Raw genomic sequence first — 18495 nt, 5'->3', positions numbered from 1 at the left:
AAATCAAAAGGTACAATTTTTCTCTTGTATAATCAGCATGCTGCTCCTCTTCCCTAGATCTTTCAACCTCGTCCTTCTATACCCTGAAATAAGTTTGATTGGCCCTCCCTCAAACTTTGCAAGCATTAGTTAATCTGGCTTTTTTAAATGAAGAACCCAATGGCACACGTTAGTTTTCTTGCCAATTTTTCATGAGACTGGTAATAATGATATCTAGTCTAAAAAACGTTAGTGTTTTAGCCAATAGAGGTTCACCTCGTTATATTGCAAATAATGTCTACTGCAAATTGAAGTCGGTTTGACGGATCACTAGTGTAAATCTCTTCGATTGAAGAATCTTCAGAATGAGTACCCCTCAATGTAAAGAATACTGTAAGCCGGGAAAAGGAAAATAGTTGAAGGGCACGACAAATGTTGAGAGCAATGGTGCACTTTCTGCGTCTTCCTTTGTTTTGAACAGCTTCATTTTTCGCACAAACATTAGTAACTTGGCAAATTAGCAATGAAGATCACGATTCAAATCCCAACAAAAAAAAATGACATGATTTCTTCTCATCTAATAGCACGTACCAGGTGGATTAGTCAAGGCGTGCATAAACTAACCTAAACACCACCATTATATTATCCACAAGAAAAAAGAAGGATAACACTGTAAACTTAAACCAATAGTTCTACTATTATAAGGTGTGCAAAAGCGTTCTTGAGAGCAGAAATAGCTGTTCCCTTACTTCAGTAAAAGAATTGCTTACAATAGCTAATCAAGTTTCAACATACAAGGTAGGTATTGTATTAGAATATTGTACTTAAACTGAATTTCAGCTTGGCTTTTGCATAGTAGTTGTTTTAATACTCGGTATAACTAACAGCAAAGGACCCTATAAAGAAAATCCTATAACACAGATAAAGGTGTATCCAGCTATGACTACGAATTGAGAAGTCAGTTAACATGCCACAATGAAAAAGTATAAACGCCATATTCAACAGAGTGATATGCTTTACTTGAGCCAAGGCTCTATTGGAAACAACCTCTCTACCCTCACAAGGTAGGTAAGGTTTCTGTACACCCCACCCTCCCCAGACCCCACTTGTGTGATTACATGGGTATGTTGTTTTTGTTGCTGCTGCTGCCATATTCAACAGAGTTCATTTCCAACACAATCAGATTTGGTAATGTACAGAGCGAATATGTGCTATCTAGCCCACCAAGATGGAATAGATTTGTTGATCAATGTGCTAGCACTTGTGGTTGACTCTAATCTGCAATTAAGTAGGAATTATTCTCTAAAACAACTTACATAAAGCTGGAATTGGAAAAAGAAATATATGACAATGCAAGTGCAGTGAAGTGATACACAGGTGTCTCATTCATGTGTGCTTGTGTGTCCACGAGAGAGAGAAAGAGAGAGAAACAAACTTTGTAATCTCTTCAACTGCTCTCATAACTTCAACAGAATCTGTTTCTAGCACTTGACCGCCTAAAATTATTTCATCTAGAATGGTGTGCATCTGCAGAAGTCAATCCGTCCATTAGACACAAAATAGGCAGACTAATACTGACTCATACCCCCAAAAATGCTAGAGAAATAGCACTTGAAATGTATTGCATAGGATGAAGCTTGCTGTTAAACTGTGAATGTGCACAAGCTTTTATTACTAGAGTCTATACGTTATAACAATTAAAAGTCACAATGGTGCCCAATTTTGGGAAAAGTGGTGATCTGGAAAACAGGAGTCCATCTAAACATCTCATGCATTGTAATGATCAGAGTTTGTTGTCAAGGGAGTATGAGAGTTCTGCAACTAATCGGAAAAGATAAAAAGGTTCTGAGACTTATTAATGATATTCCACCAATGCATTATAAAAAAGAAAGATATACTCCACCAATATATCCAAATTGGTTTTCTAGATACGAATATTTAAGTTTCAAAGATAAGTATATAAATACAATAAATAGGTTAGTGCAATACTTTACCTTGCTATAATTGAATACTACATCAAGCTCGCATACACTTCTGAAGCATTTGTCAAGTGTTTCCACAAAAACTGATATAAAGAGAACAACATCATCAACAAGAGCTCAACAACATCATCAACAAGAGCTCATATGAACAAACATTCAAGTAATGCCACTCAAATATCAGCAGCTACCACTAGACATGACACAAGGTTCTATGAACACATAAGTAGCATCTCACAAGTGGAGAAAACTATAGCGGAAGATGATCAAGAGGAAGCCATTCTGTTGACACTTCGCTACATGAAGACGGTAAATGATCATGGAGGAATACTGAGCAACATCTTTATAAAGAACAGATTATGCCATGCAGGACATACATGGAGAGAATACACTTGTAACAATATATCATGTAGTGAAATCGTTCTTCCCTGAACTTATTTAAAAAGTAAACAGAAACTGTGAAGAAGCAATTATCCACTTATTTATGAATTAAGCCCATCCCAGAAAATCGAGATTCATTTGCTTTTGGCTCATGCAATGTCAACAAATTGTGCAATATCATTGAAAGTGTTAATAATAAGCAGACCACGCCGAAACTGATGTCCAGAAGCTTGGTACTTTTTAAGTTTTAATATGAGTGAGTGTCCATTATCTTTCTCCCCATTGCTTGGAGACAATTATTTCTCCAAGAACCAAAACAAAAGCTCTATTGAACTATATTATTGCACATCCCTTATTTCGAGTTGTTGTCTTGATTTTCCACCTTAAGTTCCATCCTTCTCTTCCTATTTTCAATCATTAAAAGTTGCCATACATAGAATTCTTGACAACATAGTTAGGGGGGCTAACTTAAAAATGAACTCAAAACGTGTTTCCCCTGCAACTAAACAAGGTAAATAAAGGAAACAAATACCTTGTATTAGGTCGAGCATGGCCAACTCATTCTCAGAGTTATCAAATAGAAACACGAAATATAAGGTAGCATAGTGCTTATACACGAGCCTTGTATCCTGGAAAAGATATAGCAATGGCTATTATAATAATTTGCTCTTTATACTTGCGAGTATAAAATGATATAATTTGTATATCACAAAAAAGGAGAGCGCAACAATTTAAAGCAGTCTAGCATTAAGTTGTTGCCTAAGTGATACTAGTATCTATGGAACTGCACTTGTCCTATTTTGGCCCATCATTTACCTAGGTTTAATCAATATTAATTATCTAAAATCCACTATTTCAGTTGGAAAGTAAGTTTTCTGCATGTATGTAACTTCCCACTTGATGGGAGAGGATAAATAACATAAAACTAATGAAAAATAAGTTTCCCTCTCCAAAAAGGCGAGGGTAGCGAAATCAAGTTTCTATAGTTTCATGTTTATCATTTCAAGAATTTACACAGCATCACAGCATTCTATCTTAGATAAAGTGCCATTATATGTATATGGAAAATCCTTAAGCTCTAAGATCATAGAGTTATGTACTATTTTCTAATGGTAGATTGTGGAATATTTATAATCTATATACATAATTTCCTCACATAGCTAGCAAACCCAGCACAAGCATTATATAGAGTTACAGAAGGATGCTTCCATAATCCACATAGTAAGAGCCTGTTTGGATGGGCTTATGTCTATAAGCTGCAAACAGCTTATAAGCTAAAAAAAATAAGTTGGGTAGTCTAACTTATTTTTTTTGGCTTATAAGCTGTTTTCAGCTTATAAGCTGCTTTAGATAAGCTAAGTCAAATGGGCCCAATTATTTTTTTGAGTTTATTTTAAACACAAAATGACTTTAAGCTGACCAACCAAATACTCAAAACAACTTATAAGCCAATCCAAACGGGCTCTAAGTGATGGAAGAATTACTAAGCAAAAATTGCTGCCAGGACCGAAAGAATAAACAAGGAGACAATCAAGTAATTTACCGGGCCAAAAATTGAACCTAAGCTCCGAATAAAATTGCTCACATTGTCAGGCCTGTTGCTTAAGACTGAAAGATGAAATCCAAAAAGAAGAAACATCCAACAAAACGAAACCTCAGTTCAATCAAATTGGAGCTGATTTCTCAGATGGTCATTCAACTAATAGTTATTATCTCAAAAAGTTTCTTTGTCGAAGGAAATTGAAATGAAAAAGGAAGGTGACTTTCTGAGATATGAGAACTCAACCCATCGAATTGTGTATTTACCTGCGTAGACATGGCGTATGAGCTCCTGTTGCTTCTCCACTGGCTGATTCCAATCCCAACAACGAAATCAAATTGAGAAACTCAGCAAAAAAAAATAAAAAAATACTACTAATAAACAGCAAAAGATAATTATGAGGGGCCAACCTGGAATTCGTAGAATTTGGAAAGGCGAGGTTTGCCGAGAGTGTTAATCACCATAACCGCCTTTATCATTCTTTCTTCCTCTAAATCTCACAACAACTACTGCTCCCAATGCTACTCTCTGTCTCTCTTCTTTCTCCATCATACATTGTAATTTGTAATCAAATTTACAATTTGGTCCTTTATTTATTTATTCATAAATTTTATTTTACTACTTCTAGTATCTAATTAAACACATTTCACCTTGAATTGATAGAATTCTGTACATATTTTTCCTGAATAGTTGTAATGTAACTAAATATAAGAGTTTGAATCTATACTAGACAAATATTTTGCAGAGTTAATGGTCACCCATGTCTGTCTAGGAAATTTTCTATACAAATCACACATTTAGGATAATAAAATCACTCAACTATTACTATCTAAATACCTCAAACCCTCGTTCTCTCCAAGTTGACATGACATGTTATTAAAATCTTTTAACTAAATTCATATTTTGTACTCAATCAAATATGACCCGTTTAAAAAGCGATAAAAGAATAAACTAGCACGTAATCTAAATGAATTTGAATTAAGAGAAGAAATTTTTAAATCTATAGATAAATTTTAAAATTAAAATATAAAAAGTTGAATTTGAGTTACTTTAGGGCTTTAGTTTAATATATTGCTAGATATTAACATGACAAGTTGAATTACCTATATCTTAACATGAAATAAATTAAGAAGATATTATACTTCATATAAGACTAATTATAAAAAAATTTAAAATAAAAAATAAGAATAATAATATAATATTTTAAAATAAATAATTCACTAATAAAAAAAATTATTCCTTTTGCATGAGAAATAAAGGATCCCAATGGTGGTCTTTAAGTTCTGCCCCTCAAATTGATGGTATTTAATTTTTGTCCTCTGCCTTTGCAAATTTTGCCTTAAGGCAGAATTTTGCAAATCTATCCATGCAAAGGCAGAATTTGCATAGACAGTTTTGCAAATTATGACTGTGCAAATACTGCCTTAAGGCAAAATTTGCAAAAGCAGCGTATAAAAATTAAATACCACCAATTTAAGGTACAAAAATTAAAGATCACCCCAGCGAAGGCCATTCCCGCAAATTTCCCACCCCTCGACGCAATAATAAAAGGGATATTTGCACTGTATGACCTATTTTGAGGGCACTTATAATCGAATGAATCTCTGCAAGCAAATCTAAAATGGGAATAAAATTTGAATATTGTCCTTAGAATGGTCATTTGTGCAAATATTCCAATATAATAGGCCATTATCAAAGTACTTGTGTCGGAAACCCAGCAGATAGATTAAAAATGGCCCATTACCTGTTTCTTCTTCTGCTTGGGGTTTTAGCTGTTTCACTGCAGCAGTTCAGGGTTTTAGACGGAAAAACCATTCCTTATAAGCTTTTATGCAGTCAAAAGATAATCAAAGCAGCTTTTTCTTACAGGAATTTTGAGCTGGAAACTGCATAGCAATGGCGTTAGGTTACACGGACTCGATGAACTTGAAGGTTAGGGCATTGTTGAAGGAGGTCCAGCTCGAACACTCCCCTGAAATCACTGCAACCGTCGACAAGTTCGTCTCCGCCATCAAAGAATCAATTGATAAGATCCCTGACGACCAGGTCTTTCTAAAACCTTTATGATATATTGGAGAACCTAGTAATGCTTTAGTTAGTAGCGGAGCCAGTATTTTTACTAAGAATATGAAGAAATAAACACACAAACAAGCAAAGTGAATTCAACATATATATATGAAATAATTTTAACCTTGTATATACAGTGAACTTGCTATTGCGGCAGCGGGTCTATCTGAATTCTCTGCATATGACACACAAAACACAAATATATATATATATATATATATATTCATAAATAGTTGAACAATTTAAAATTATGTACGCAGTGTCTCACTCACTGATGGTTGTTTTAAAAAAAAAAAAAGTTACACACGGACACAAAATAGTAGTTTCTTAATTGTGCTGAGTTTCTAGTTGACTCCAACTCCACTCCCCTCTTTTAATTAGTGAATCATTAATTGGCAGGTTACGGCTGACTTGGCTCCAGGGTTTGTTAGAGACATCAATGCTGATAAGGTGGAATTCACGTTTAAGAAGCCAAAATCTTTAGAAGTTCGTGGGAGTTATTCTATACAATGCGTTACCAAGCACGATCTAAATGTGGATCTTTTTCTTCACTTGCCAAAGGTGTGCTGTCGATATTACGCTACTTGATGTGTATTCTATTATGTTGTAATTAATTTACTTTTCAGTTTGATGCTAAGTTCAAATGCTATACTTGATTATACGATAATGTAAGAAAAGGATAATTTCACATCGTTTGAAATGGTCTAAAAGTTTTAATTTTAGCTCGTTCTTAGTCTATATAATGGTGCAGGATTTAGAAGCTATGGAAATGTGAGAATGTTTAAATTGCGAAACAATCAAATCACTTGAAATCAGAAACTGCTCTACGTGGTCTGACTCCATTCAAAAGTTGGGTTAACAGCAATGCAGGGAACATGATGAATAAAGCAAGCTATCTGTTTTTCATCTTCTCCTTATAGCGTCTTTTGTTACACAATATAGGCCTTCGAAATTCCAAACTATGAATGTGGAGAAATTGAAAGAAATTTTACTTAATGAATCCTGGTCGAGGTCTTATAATACTGGAAAAAAAGTGGCCTGGGAAACACACATGGAATGATGGTTATATAGTTGTGATCAGTGGCGGAGCTAGAATTTTCACTAAGAGGGTTCAAAAATATGGAGTAAACAAATGAAGAAGCCAAAGGGGTTCAATATCTACTATATATACATAAAAAATAATTTTAACCTTGTATATACTGGGCAATTTTTGGCCAAAGGGGGTTTGGCTCCGCCCCTGGTTGTGATAGAATTATAAGTTTTTGTTCGTGGGATCTATCATAGGTGAAAGCTCATTCGTTGGGATGCTGAATGAATGGTGTGCAGATAGTACCTACTGCTTCATGTGCACATAATCAGAACCAAATTAATTTGCGCAAAATGATCATGCCGGTCTCATAGTGAATAACCACATTCATGATATGTTCCTCTTCTCCCGCTTCTGACAATCATTAAAAAAAAAAAAATCCTGATCAAAAAATGATGTGTTCCTTTTCTTAGTTTCTTGTTGTGACATTTTTTTTTCTTTCTAATCTGTTCCTTTTGGCAGGAGTGCTTTTATGAAAAAGATTACCTAAATTATCGATACCATGCCAAAAGATTCCTTTATCTCTGCAAAATCAAGGAGCAGCTGACAAAATCTCCATTAATCAAAGCTGTGAGGTGGTCTAGTTTCCAAAATGAGGCTCGGAAACCTATATTACTTATCTATCCAGGTCTAGTCAGACTATCTGCCCTACGTTCTCTTGCTTCTTCGTGGGTAAAGTTATCTGGCGTCTACTGCAAGTTTCAGTTCATTTAACTGACTTGATGTTCTTTTGTTATTGAAGCTGTTAAGCTTATTGGAAATGCTGAATTTGTTGTGAGGATAGTTCCTACTGCAACATCTTTGTTCAGTGCAGCAAAACTTCGGCTGGAGCGAAACAATATCCATACTCTCAAACAAGGTTTATATATTTAGATATTTTGTCAAACTTCTATGTTCATATTGAGTTGCTTCTTAACAATGATTGCACTTATTTCCACATCTAGGAGATGCTTTACGAGCAACACCCAGGTACAATAATAGTATATTGGAGGACTTGTTTCTTGAGGATAATGCAGAATTTGTCAAAAAAACTTTCTCTGGATGGAAAGAATTGGGGGAAGCCTTGATACTGCTAAAAGTATGCCAATTTTGTTTTAAGGAATTAGTATAGTCCAATAGCTTGCTTTTCTTAGTCAGAATATTACATCAGGTCCATTTCTGTAGGTGTGGGCTCGGCAAAGGAGTTCAATCTATGCCCATGATTGCTTGAATGGGTTTCTAATCTCTATAATATTGGCCTTCCTTGCAACAAAACCTGGTAGGCATCATATAACCAGTTCCATGAATACAATGCAGATATTTCGCATCACAGTGGACTTCATTGGTATGTATTTTGTCCTCTATCCTGGTTTTCTTGTACTACGATTACCTGCACAAGCAGAAGATAAAACATGTTCTAGATTGAGACATAGATATGTTAGACTTCTGTTGGAAAATGTAAGATGTCACAGAGGATCAAGTATTTCTTAGTTGGTTGGAGTTGGTAGAAAAGAAAAAGTTGATCAAGTCAGCTAAACTTAAAGAAATTTATGAAATCCTTGAGTATGCTAAGAATTCCCTACTCGATCTCTCTTATTTGTTGCTGGCCGACCTCTCCTTAAGCATCCCTCCTTTTCTTCCTCTGGTTAATGGGGAAAACTTCATTGTGACCTTTGTATTTTGCATTGAACGAGATGAGAATAAAATTCCTAGCTGCAGTGTGTTAGTTCATCCTATGACTTTTGGGCATCAAACACTTGGGTTTTTGGGTGTGGGGGTTGGTTCATAAGAAAAGTTATGTCGGGAGTTGCATGGATTGTGATACTGGATTAACAATCCCTGGATTTGTACACTTGAGGATAGCCTATTTTCCCTTATTTATTTCTCGTGCACCCACGAGATTCCAATAGGTATAGAAGATCGGGTGTTGTTCGTAAAAAAATATCTTTTTGTTTGGTTTTCTACTTTTTGCTATACTTCTTGTGCGCGGGTATCTTCCGCCCATTTGTTAAGAAAATCTTATTACTTGAAAAAAAGTGCATATGCTTTCTTTGACGAATGTTTGATTCATTACATACAAAATCGATTGTAACATCGGGATTAATAATCCCGGTATTGCTTATATTCGGAAGCAAAAATCCAACCAAACGCGAGATAAAATAATCCTGAATTTTGCGGGGATTTTTTTTTCTCTAATCCTGGCAACAAGCAACCCCTTAAGTCATGGTGATAAGCATGATTTGTTTAGCTAAACTAGGTACAACAACACACCCAGTGAAATCCCACAAAGTGGGGTCTGGGTTTAGCTAAACCAGGTAACTTATTTAAAAGGCCCGCTTACTACGTTAGATGCTTAAATTATGCTGATCCTTAGAATTTGTGGCAACCTGCATTTGACTTTTTCTTGAACGGGAAAAAAGGAGTTCTCTGTCGGATAACTCCTGCATTTGACTTGAAAACCAATTACCCAACAATTAATAGTCTCCCAACAACAACATACCCAGTGAAATCCCACAATGTGGGGTCTGGGGAGGGTAAAGTGTACGCAGACCTTACCCCTATCTCGGAAGCTAGGGAAGTTGTTTTCGGAAGACCCTCGGCTCAAGAGAAAACATAAGAAAAGGTCAGATAAGCACAAGCAGTTCAAAGCAAAATGAAAATGAAACTAAAGAAAGCGAACAAGTCATGATAGAGCAGTCTGAGAAAAGGAAGCAGTAGCTACCACAGATAAGTAAGATAATTGAAGTACAAGAAACAACACATAGTAGCAAGCATCAAATGACAATAGACTATGTATCAAAACTGTGACTACCTACTAGCCTTCTACCCTAATCTGAGTCCTCCATAACCTCCTATCTAAGGTCATGTCCTCGGTAAGCTGGAACTGCGCCATGTCCTGTCTAGGTACGTCTCTTTAATACTTCTTCGGCCTATCTCTACCTCTTCTAAAACCATCCATAGCTAACCTCTCACACCTCCGCACTGGGGCATCTGTGTCTCTCCTCTTCACATGTCCAAACCATCTCAGTCTCGCTTCCCACATCTTGTCCTCCACTGATGCCACTCCCACCTTATCTCGGATATCTTTATTCCTAATCCTATATCGCCTGGTGTGCCCACACATCCATCGCAAAATTCTTATTTCCGCAACTTTCATCTTTTGGACGTGAGAGTTCTTGACTGCCCAACACTCTGCCCCGTACAACAAAGTCGGTCTTGCAACCACTTTGTAGAACCTGCCTTTAAGTTTTGGTGGCACCTTCTTGTCACACAGCACTCCTAAAGTGAGCCTCCATTTCATCCACCCTGCACCAATACGATGTGAGACATCACCGTCAATATCACAATTTCCTTGTATAATAGACCCAAGATATTTGAAACTTCCTTTCTTTTCGACGGCCTGGGTACCAAGCGTCACTTCCATGCCAGCCTCATTGGTCACGTCACTGAACTTACACTCCATGTATTCTGTCTTGGTCCTACTCAACTTGAACCCTTTAGACTCCAGAGTTTGTCTCCAAAGCTTAGCGTTCACTCCGCTGTGTGTCTCGTCAATCAAGACTATATCATCCGCGAATAACATACACCATGACACCTCACCTTGGATTTGCCGCGTCAAACAATCCATCACTAAGGCAAATAAAAATGGGCTAAGAGCTGATCCCTGGTGCAACCCCATCTCCACTGGGAAGTGCTCCGAGTCACCTCCCACTGTCCTTAATAGTCTCCCAAACATTTGTAAATAACCTTAGCATGAATATGAACTGAAGTTATGGGCTTAATGTACAAAGAGTTTCTCTAGAACTGATGACATTATTTAACATGTATATTTCCGAGCATTTGGTGCTGTAGTAATTTTGTTTTTCTCCATCTTTTATCTTTTCATTTATTGGAGTTAGCTAATCAAGGCAAGAGAAATATCTTAATTGGTGTGATCTTCATACTTATTTTTTATTTGATTGAGTTAGAGAACAACTTCAGTACTAATCATTTCTCTATGTTTGCAGCCACCTCTAAGACATGGGATAAAGGGCTTTTTATTCAGCCCCAGCATGAAAAAAATGCTTCAAACAAGGTTTATTACTTTGCTATGTTTGGTGATTACAAGTTATAGTTGTCAGCAAGTGTGCACGAGAATTTAAGAAGACATACTTACCAAAAAGAACGTGTGAAAGATTATAAAGATTTATCTCGGCAACAGAATTTTACCTTACCTTATCAAAAAATAAAGATATATCTATGATTCATGATTGACTTAATTCGGAAGAAGTTCCAAGGATTTAATTAAGAAGTAAAAATCCAAGACCTTTATGATAAAAAAGAAACTAACAATCAACAAGGAGTGAAAAAGTTATTAAATCACCTGGACAGAGAATGGAGCTTCACCTTTCCAAGCAATGTACATGGGAGAATGTCAGACCTGTTGCCCACCTTACATTGCATTAGTTCGTGTACTTGTTTGGTTATTGTCTCAGCTAAATCAGTATATCTGTCTCTGGTTATTATGCTTACAGAATATTTTTTCTGGGCTGATTGTTACAGATCCCTTTTTTATTAGTCTAAATTGGTGACATGATCATAACAACAAAGGCTTTTAATTAGTTCATTCCTCCATTTCATGCATTTTAGGCGTCAACATCTAAAAGCCTTGTTACAAATGCCATTATTCGGTCTTTGAGAACTCGCAACTCACTACCTGATTGTAGTTGCTCCTCTTCATAAGATGCATGACTTCCATTTTTTGTGAATTGCTTCAACTTCTTATTTTCTTTTTCTTGTCTCCAAGACTGCAGTTGTACCCATACTCATTTTAAGTTTGAAATTGCAGGATATGCAGTTGTTTCCTGTGGTCATTTGCAATTCATTTGAGGACTTCAATTTGGCATTCCGCCTGTCGCACAATGGTTTCCGAGAGGTGATTTATAAGAATTTTAAAGTGCACATTTAGTTGATTTAATCTAAATAATAAGAGCATAGTCATTTTGACCATAATGATCTAATAGCTAATGAGAATGGAGAAATAATAACACTGCCCTTCCTCCATAGTTTGTTTCTCAGGTGCTCCAAAAAAGCAAGGAGAAAGGTTTTTTATTTCAACTCTGATTCATGTTCCACTAATACAATGTTTTGATTGCTTTTATAACTTACAGCTGTGTAATGAGGCTGCTTTGGCAGTTAATTGCATCAATAAATGTGAAGATGGTGGTTTTGATGAGCTTTTTATCACAAAGATTGACTTTCCAGCTAGATATGACTACTGTGTGAGGTGCGTCAAAGGATACTGTATTTGCTCTACTATTAGTATCTTCGAAGTGAATTTCCTTTTGCTATTATCAGAGTTCTGAATTTGCGGTGGCAATTATGAATGATGCTATTTGGAGCTAGTCGTCCTATAAAATAATGAGTATGTTTAAATATCTATTGAAAGATCTGTAATATGTTCCGCTGGTCTTTAGAGCTTTTATAAGGGGGATGCAACCGAAGAGGCTTTGTTGGGGGAAATGCTAACAAGAATGGGTCATGTACTAATACTAAGTGATTACTCTAAGTTCTCGATGACAATTCATGGGAGTATAAATATCTTTTATTAGCCTTTTTTAGTTTAGTTGTTCATTAGCAAGGTCACTCATATCGTGCTTTGATTCTCTAGGTTAAACTTGAGGGGAAACAGTGAAGTTTCAAGCTCAGGATTCTGCTTAGATGACGAATTTTGGAGATCTCAGGAGCAGAAGGTACTCTCCCTCATGGACCAAGGGTTTGGAGACAGATCTAACTCTGTTCGTGTTATTTGGAGAAACATTCCATCTGAATGCAACTTTGAAGAGGTATATATTATCGGTTGTTCTTCAACTAAGATATCATGGTGCATAACTGATCTTATTCTGGTAACAAACTATTCTAGGGACTGTCAGAGCTAGACAATGAGCCGTTGCTTATTGGGATTTCTGTCAACTCTGCAGAGGCAGCCTTTAAAATGACTGTCATAGGTCCTAGCCCTGAGGAAAGAGACAAGGTACAAGTCTATCTTATTGATTATCCAGTTAACTTTTATTCAGTCTGCTTTACTCATGCATACTTCATTACATCCCACCAGGCTTTAGAATTTCGGAAGTTTTGGGGAGAAAAGGCGTCTCTTCGACAGTTTCGTGATAGTAGAATAGCTGAAGTTGCAGGTTTGGTCATAGATATACTTCTGTTTCTGCTACTGCCATACTGAGTGACTGTTGAAATTGATATCTTTTTATTTCTATTCTGTATGGTCCTCAATTGCCAGTATGGGAACATGAGGAGTGGCAAAGGCATCTCATCATAAAAGATATTGCTGAGCATGTTTTGTCTAGGCATCTTTCCATACCCAAAGAAAAGATCATTCCTACTGTGGATCAACTTGATTTTTGTCTCCTCCACAGGGATGTAGGTATGGTCATAATTGCCGGTTACTTTTAAATGTTACCTTCTCAAAAAAAAATAAAAAAAATTGCTGGTTACTTTCAGCCTTATGCCTTCTCAAAGCTTGAAGAATGTACCTTGTGAATAATGAAGTTAATTTTCAGATCCTATATCATTCTCAAAAAGTTTGCTGGTGGCACTTGAAGAGCTGTCAAAGCGTTTGCTTCAGCTTAATGACATTCCACTAAAGGTGTCGACTGTGCAAGCTCTGGATTCAGGTTTCCCGTCTCTACTCAAAGAGTGCTGTTCATACATATATATTTGATGCTTCTATTACTGCAAATGTGGTTTGTGCTTACAAGTAGTCACAGCTGCTAGGTTGACATCTGTCTTCCCGCCCATGCCTCATCCTCTGGCACACGAGAAGGGTGTTCAGATAAAACCAAGGAAACCTGTTTCAACCTGTATAAATCCAGTTGAAGTTATGATTCAGGCATGAAAAGCTAACCCTGTATGGTTTTTTTGTTGTATAATCTGCAGTGAATCCCAAGACTTCTTAATGATTCCCTCCCCCCCTCTTCTTTTTTAATAGCTTGAAGGATCTGGAAATTGGCCAATGGACGAAATTGCAATAGAGAAGACAAAAACTGCGTTTCTTCTTAGAATTGCTGAGAGGTTAGTCTTTCTTGAGTTTATTTTTCAAGGAACAATATTTTTATGTAAGCCAACATTAACCTCGTTTGAGTGCACCATTATGGCAGTCTGCAGAACAATTGGGGGATGGAGTTTACAGCTACAGAAGATGATGTAGATGTTCTAATGTCTGGCTATGCATTCCGCCTTAAAATTTCTCATGAAAGGGCTCTAGGTTTGGTGACTGGGCAAAGTAAGAAAATTTGTGCTTGTATTCTCTACTTCTTAGTGTATATAGGAAATCTCCCTTTTCCTATGGAACTTACCTTATAAAAGAAAAGACACTTTGTGCCTGTAGTGACCTACTGTTCTTTCTGTAAGAACATATTTCTGTGTATTGATGAAGGATGTTTCTTTCTATAGGTAATAATAGTCGACAATGGAGCCTCTCTGCTGACAGAAAACTTCTTCTCCGACAGCAACATGCGAGCAAGATTAATGCTTTAAGGGGTCGTTATCCCATATATGGACCAATAGTTCGGTAAGAACCTGAGTTCATACTCCATGCCCTCTTTGATCCTCCTTATAGCTCATTTACCTCTTTGCTTTGCAGGCTAGCTAAAAGATGGGTCTCCGCACACTTATTTTCCACGGTGCTGACAGAGGAGGCAGTTGAACTGTTGGTTTCAGATCTTTTCTTGAGACCTTTGCCATTTGAACCTCCTTTCTCCCGAATAACAGGATTTTTGAGGTTTAATATTTGTCGCTCAGAATTCATTTTACTCAATTATATTAGTACCATTTACTTTCTCTTTCCCTATGGAATCTGCAGTTATTCCATACTTCACTGCTTGCAGTTCTTCTCATTTGCTATCCCAAGTTTGTGAGAGAATACTTATCATATTATATATTGGTGAGTGTGGTGCATATTAAGATAAGTTGATATCTGCGGAAGCTACTTCTAACTGCTCATGAATAAAGGACTCTACAATATGAGAAGCTTCAAGGCACTTATGCTGTCTGATGAAATTTTTAACTTAACGCAGACCAAGAAAGAATTGTTGAAGGTGCATATCAGTTTTGTTAAGATTGTCTACAGTTAACAGAATTCAAAAACCCCAAGATTGACGCAAATTATAAAAAGCAAAGGACTCAAATTAAATAAGAAATTTTTTTGTACCTCTATATATTTAAGCAGCAGCGGATTCCTCAAAAGAATAGAAAAGACAGGGTGGAATTACAGTTTTCCTCGTAGATTGAACCATGTAGGCTAGAAGATCCACATAACACAAAAGTTACTGACATAACGGTAATCACGTCAAAACATACTCTTGCGAGCAGTTAATTGGTAGTGTTTCTTGCAAACCAAGGTTTGAGCACTGGTAGTTGTGTTCTTTTTCCTTGCTTGTTTTTCCCCTTTTTAATACCTGTCCTTTTATGCTCGTTGTTTTGAGGTAAGAAATGGACGAAATCTGAAGTGGTGCTTTTAGTTTCAAATCTAATTATAAACTTTGTAAGTTGGTCACTTTTTCTTATAATCTGTATCTTAAACAGGTTCTTACGATTATTGTCGGAATATGATTGGGCCTTTTCTCCCTTAATCGTTGATTTTGATGGCGACTTTTCAACTGAGGAGAAAAATAAAATTAATGTAAGTACCAAGTCAAATAATCAATCTTTGGAGGGCATTTTTGTTGGTAAAATTTTCCCATGCTTTTTTCTTGTTTTTCCATGTAATATTTTTATAATTCAGAATACTATTTTCAAACGAATTTTGACAGGAGAATTTCATGACAAGTAGAGAAGAGCATGAAAAGGACACACAGAATTTAAGTCCTGCAATGTTCTTAGCTACTAAATATGACATCACATCTGAAGCATGGACAAGATCCTCACCAACTGCAGCAGTAAGTGGTTCTCAATTATCAAGCACTTGTATTAAATCTTTGTCTGTATTTCATGGAATCTTGTTCACCGAAACAGAAACATGTGAGAAGTATAATGTTTTGCATCCTATTACTTTATATATGTTCTGAAAACCCTGTTGATTAGATGTCAACTTAAGACAATTGATCCTAGAATGTATGACCAAGGTTTCAAATGTAGAAAAGTGGCCTCTGGAGAGGCTCATGGAAATTTTAATTTCCATTTGCAACCAATCTTTTGCTGCTCCCTTACTACCATATACATGCTCACGACAAAAGTAATTCTTAATACTATATGCAAACCAAATTGTTTGTCGTAGCATCATTTTAGAGATAGGAGAAGTATTTCATATGATTGTAACCATGATGTGTACTGTACTATATTTGGACCAGTGAGGTTAAAACTCTCAAACTGAACGTTATTGAATAGGAAGCTTATCAAACATATATACAACACAAAATTACACCAGATCTACGTTTCCACTTCTTGTGCAGCTTTTTCTCTTTTGTACTCCTAGACTAGATAATGAAGCAGTAACTCTAGAAGTAACACTTTAAATATATATGGTAAACCTCATTGTCAAACCTTTCACCCAGGAGCTCAATATTGATCCTATTCCTCCTTATCTCCCTTGGTGGCTTGATCCCTATACCTTATTGTTGCAGGTGGAGGGTCCTTACCATTAGGTTATCCCTCACTCATCTTAAAATTTCCATTAAGTCAATCATGGATGTTTAGCTTGGGAAACAGGACTACTTTTTTAGTAATAAACAATTTTATGAACCAAAGTGAACTTTGAAGTACGGATAAAAAAAACTGTGAGTACTGGACAGACAGCCACAGCACTTCAGCACACTACTCACCTACTTGCTACTCCCAGAGAAATATTGTTAACGTTATGGCTTGTGAGATATCACAAGATCAAGCAATCAAACAATAAAATCAAGCATTTAAGCCTTCTATGAAACCAAGACAACTCCTTTAATTTAACACAATCTGAGCATGTAGGTGTGGCACCCTGACTAGTTTTAGGAAATAGTCATTCAGTGGTCTTGAGCACAGACTCCTCTCATGATCGTGGTGTGTGTGGATAAGTTTTCGCGATTGTTATTGCTTTTCCTCTGGCATTAATGTGGGTACTGTTGTGTACTAGGACCTAAGAAGACTGGTGGCTTATTCAACTAGCAGTGCAAATTTGTTGACCAAACTGATTTCGCAAGATGGATATGACTGTTATGGATGGAAAGTACGTAAAAACATCAACGGTTCCTGTGAATTGGTTTTGCTATAATGTGTCATTCATAGTGCTGTTGACTTTTATCTTGCAGTGTCTTCTCCGCACGCCTCTGAGCAACTATGACGCTGTTGTTCTTCTCCACAGGGATAAATTGCCCTATCCCCAGCATCTTCTCTTCCCATCCGAACTCGAACAAGGTTCTTTTTCTCATCTTAGTTTGTGCTTGCATTTTTTTCGGCGTGATATCTACCTCTATTTCCTCACCCCTTTTCATCCATTAAGCATTGAAAACACCAGTACTAATTAGTGTCTGAAACACTTCCAATTTCTTCTAGAGCGGTGTGTGGTGCGTGGGCGTGCAACCAAGATTTTCCATCCATTCTTTTCTCCTGGAGACTTCAAAGTGAACTCTGGGGAATTGAAAAATAAGCTGATGGTGGATTTTGATCCAGTAAGGTGCTTTATTTCCGAGATCGAGGCAAGTACTTACATTTGCTGACATTTTTCCCACTGAGGTGCAAGTCAGTTATTGAATCCCTTGAACCCCCTGTTCCTGTGATGCTGATTTTCTTCTTTCTTCCTGCCCCCATCTGATGCAGAGAGGATTTCCCGATGAGGTCAAGGTGTGGTACGATGCTGTGGGTGGTGATGCTCTTGGTCTTACATTAGGAAAAGCAAGTTTAAAGGTATGCTTTCTAGTTGTACTGGAGTAACGATGCTGTTTGGATGTTTTATTAACAAGATGGTACTTGTGGTCTGTTTTCCAGAAACGGAAGCATGATGACTCCACAGAGAGCAAGGATCTTTTGAGTACGCTAAAAACCATAGGCGAGGCTGGGAAAGGCCTTGTTAGAAGTATTCATGTCGTCAAGGCCCGAAAAACGTAATAATTAAAATGTTCAAAAGAACGTTGCCAGTGTTGGTGCAACTCTATGTACACTATGCGTATTATTAAGGTTACTGTTGGCTGGCAGGGAGCTCTTCAAATTTTGCAGCACAACTTTTGTATATGTGTAGTTCTCTAGTCGAAGAGCCAATAGCCACCTGTATTTGTATTGAGAAATTCAGTTTATTCTTTGAGAAAAAGAAGAGAAGAAAAAAGAAAAATGTTAGTGCATGCATTATCTTCTATTGTCTTCGCAATTTTTTTTTTCATTTTTATTAAATTCATAAATGGGTCTACACTGGGTGTGTTATTTTATTCTAACCAATTGAGCCCCGACCAATTGTTTGACGTTATGCACAATCCAGATTCATACATCACAAGAGGGAGATTGTAGTAGTATATGTTGTGTCA

At 36.7% G+C, this 18495-nt stretch overlaps 2 protein-coding genes across 2 annotated transcripts; one reads left to right on the top strand and one right to left on the bottom strand.

Annotated features, from left to right (window-relative positions):
• Positions 1-763: 763 nt before the first annotated feature.
• On the bottom strand, positions 764-4563 carry LOC132623288 (AP-3 complex subunit sigma-like). The gene is made up of 7 exons (XM_060338023.1): positions 4290-4563; positions 4146-4188; positions 3883-3947; positions 2872-2968; positions 1974-2044; positions 1415-1506; positions 764-1257 (listed from the first exon to the last, which is right to left on the bottom strand). Exons 1-7 carry the CDS (start codon positions 4356-4358, stop codon positions 1191-1193), a joined length of 504 nt encoding a protein of 167 aa, XP_060194006.1. The 5' UTR covers positions 4359-4563; the 3' UTR covers positions 764-1190.
• A 1054-nt stretch (positions 4564-5617) lies between these two features.
• On the top strand, positions 5618-18322 carry LOC132622018 (uncharacterized). Its single transcript, XM_060336525.1, has 26 exons — positions 5618-5925; positions 6346-6507; positions 7496-7661; positions 7776-7892; positions 7978-8111; positions 8198-8357; positions 11020-11087; positions 11841-11927; positions 12163-12278; positions 12663-12837; positions 12915-13025; positions 13107-13185; positions 13287-13430; positions 13567-13680; positions 13774-13895; positions 13995-14077; positions 14164-14288; positions 14459-14576; positions 14649-14786; positions 15590-15686; positions 15817-15942; positions 17115-17207; positions 17290-17395; positions 17534-17676; positions 17798-17884; positions 17966-18322. The coding sequence occupies exons 1-26, from the start codon at positions 5776-5778 to the stop codon at positions 18083-18085; spliced, it is 3141 nt and encodes a 1046-aa protein (XP_060192508.1). The 5' UTR covers positions 5618-5775; the 3' UTR covers positions 18086-18322.
• Positions 18323-18495: the final 173 nt, after the last annotated feature.

This window comes from Lycium barbarum, chromosome 12, assembly GCF_019175385.1.
Source record: "Lycium barbarum isolate Lr01 chromosome 12, ASM1917538v2, whole genome shotgun sequence".
Taxonomy (NCBI): domain Eukaryota; kingdom Viridiplantae; phylum Streptophyta; class Magnoliopsida; order Solanales; family Solanaceae; genus Lycium; species Lycium barbarum.
The sequence above is the reverse complement of the archived record's forward strand: the minus strand, read 5'-3'. Positions and strand labels throughout refer to the sequence as shown.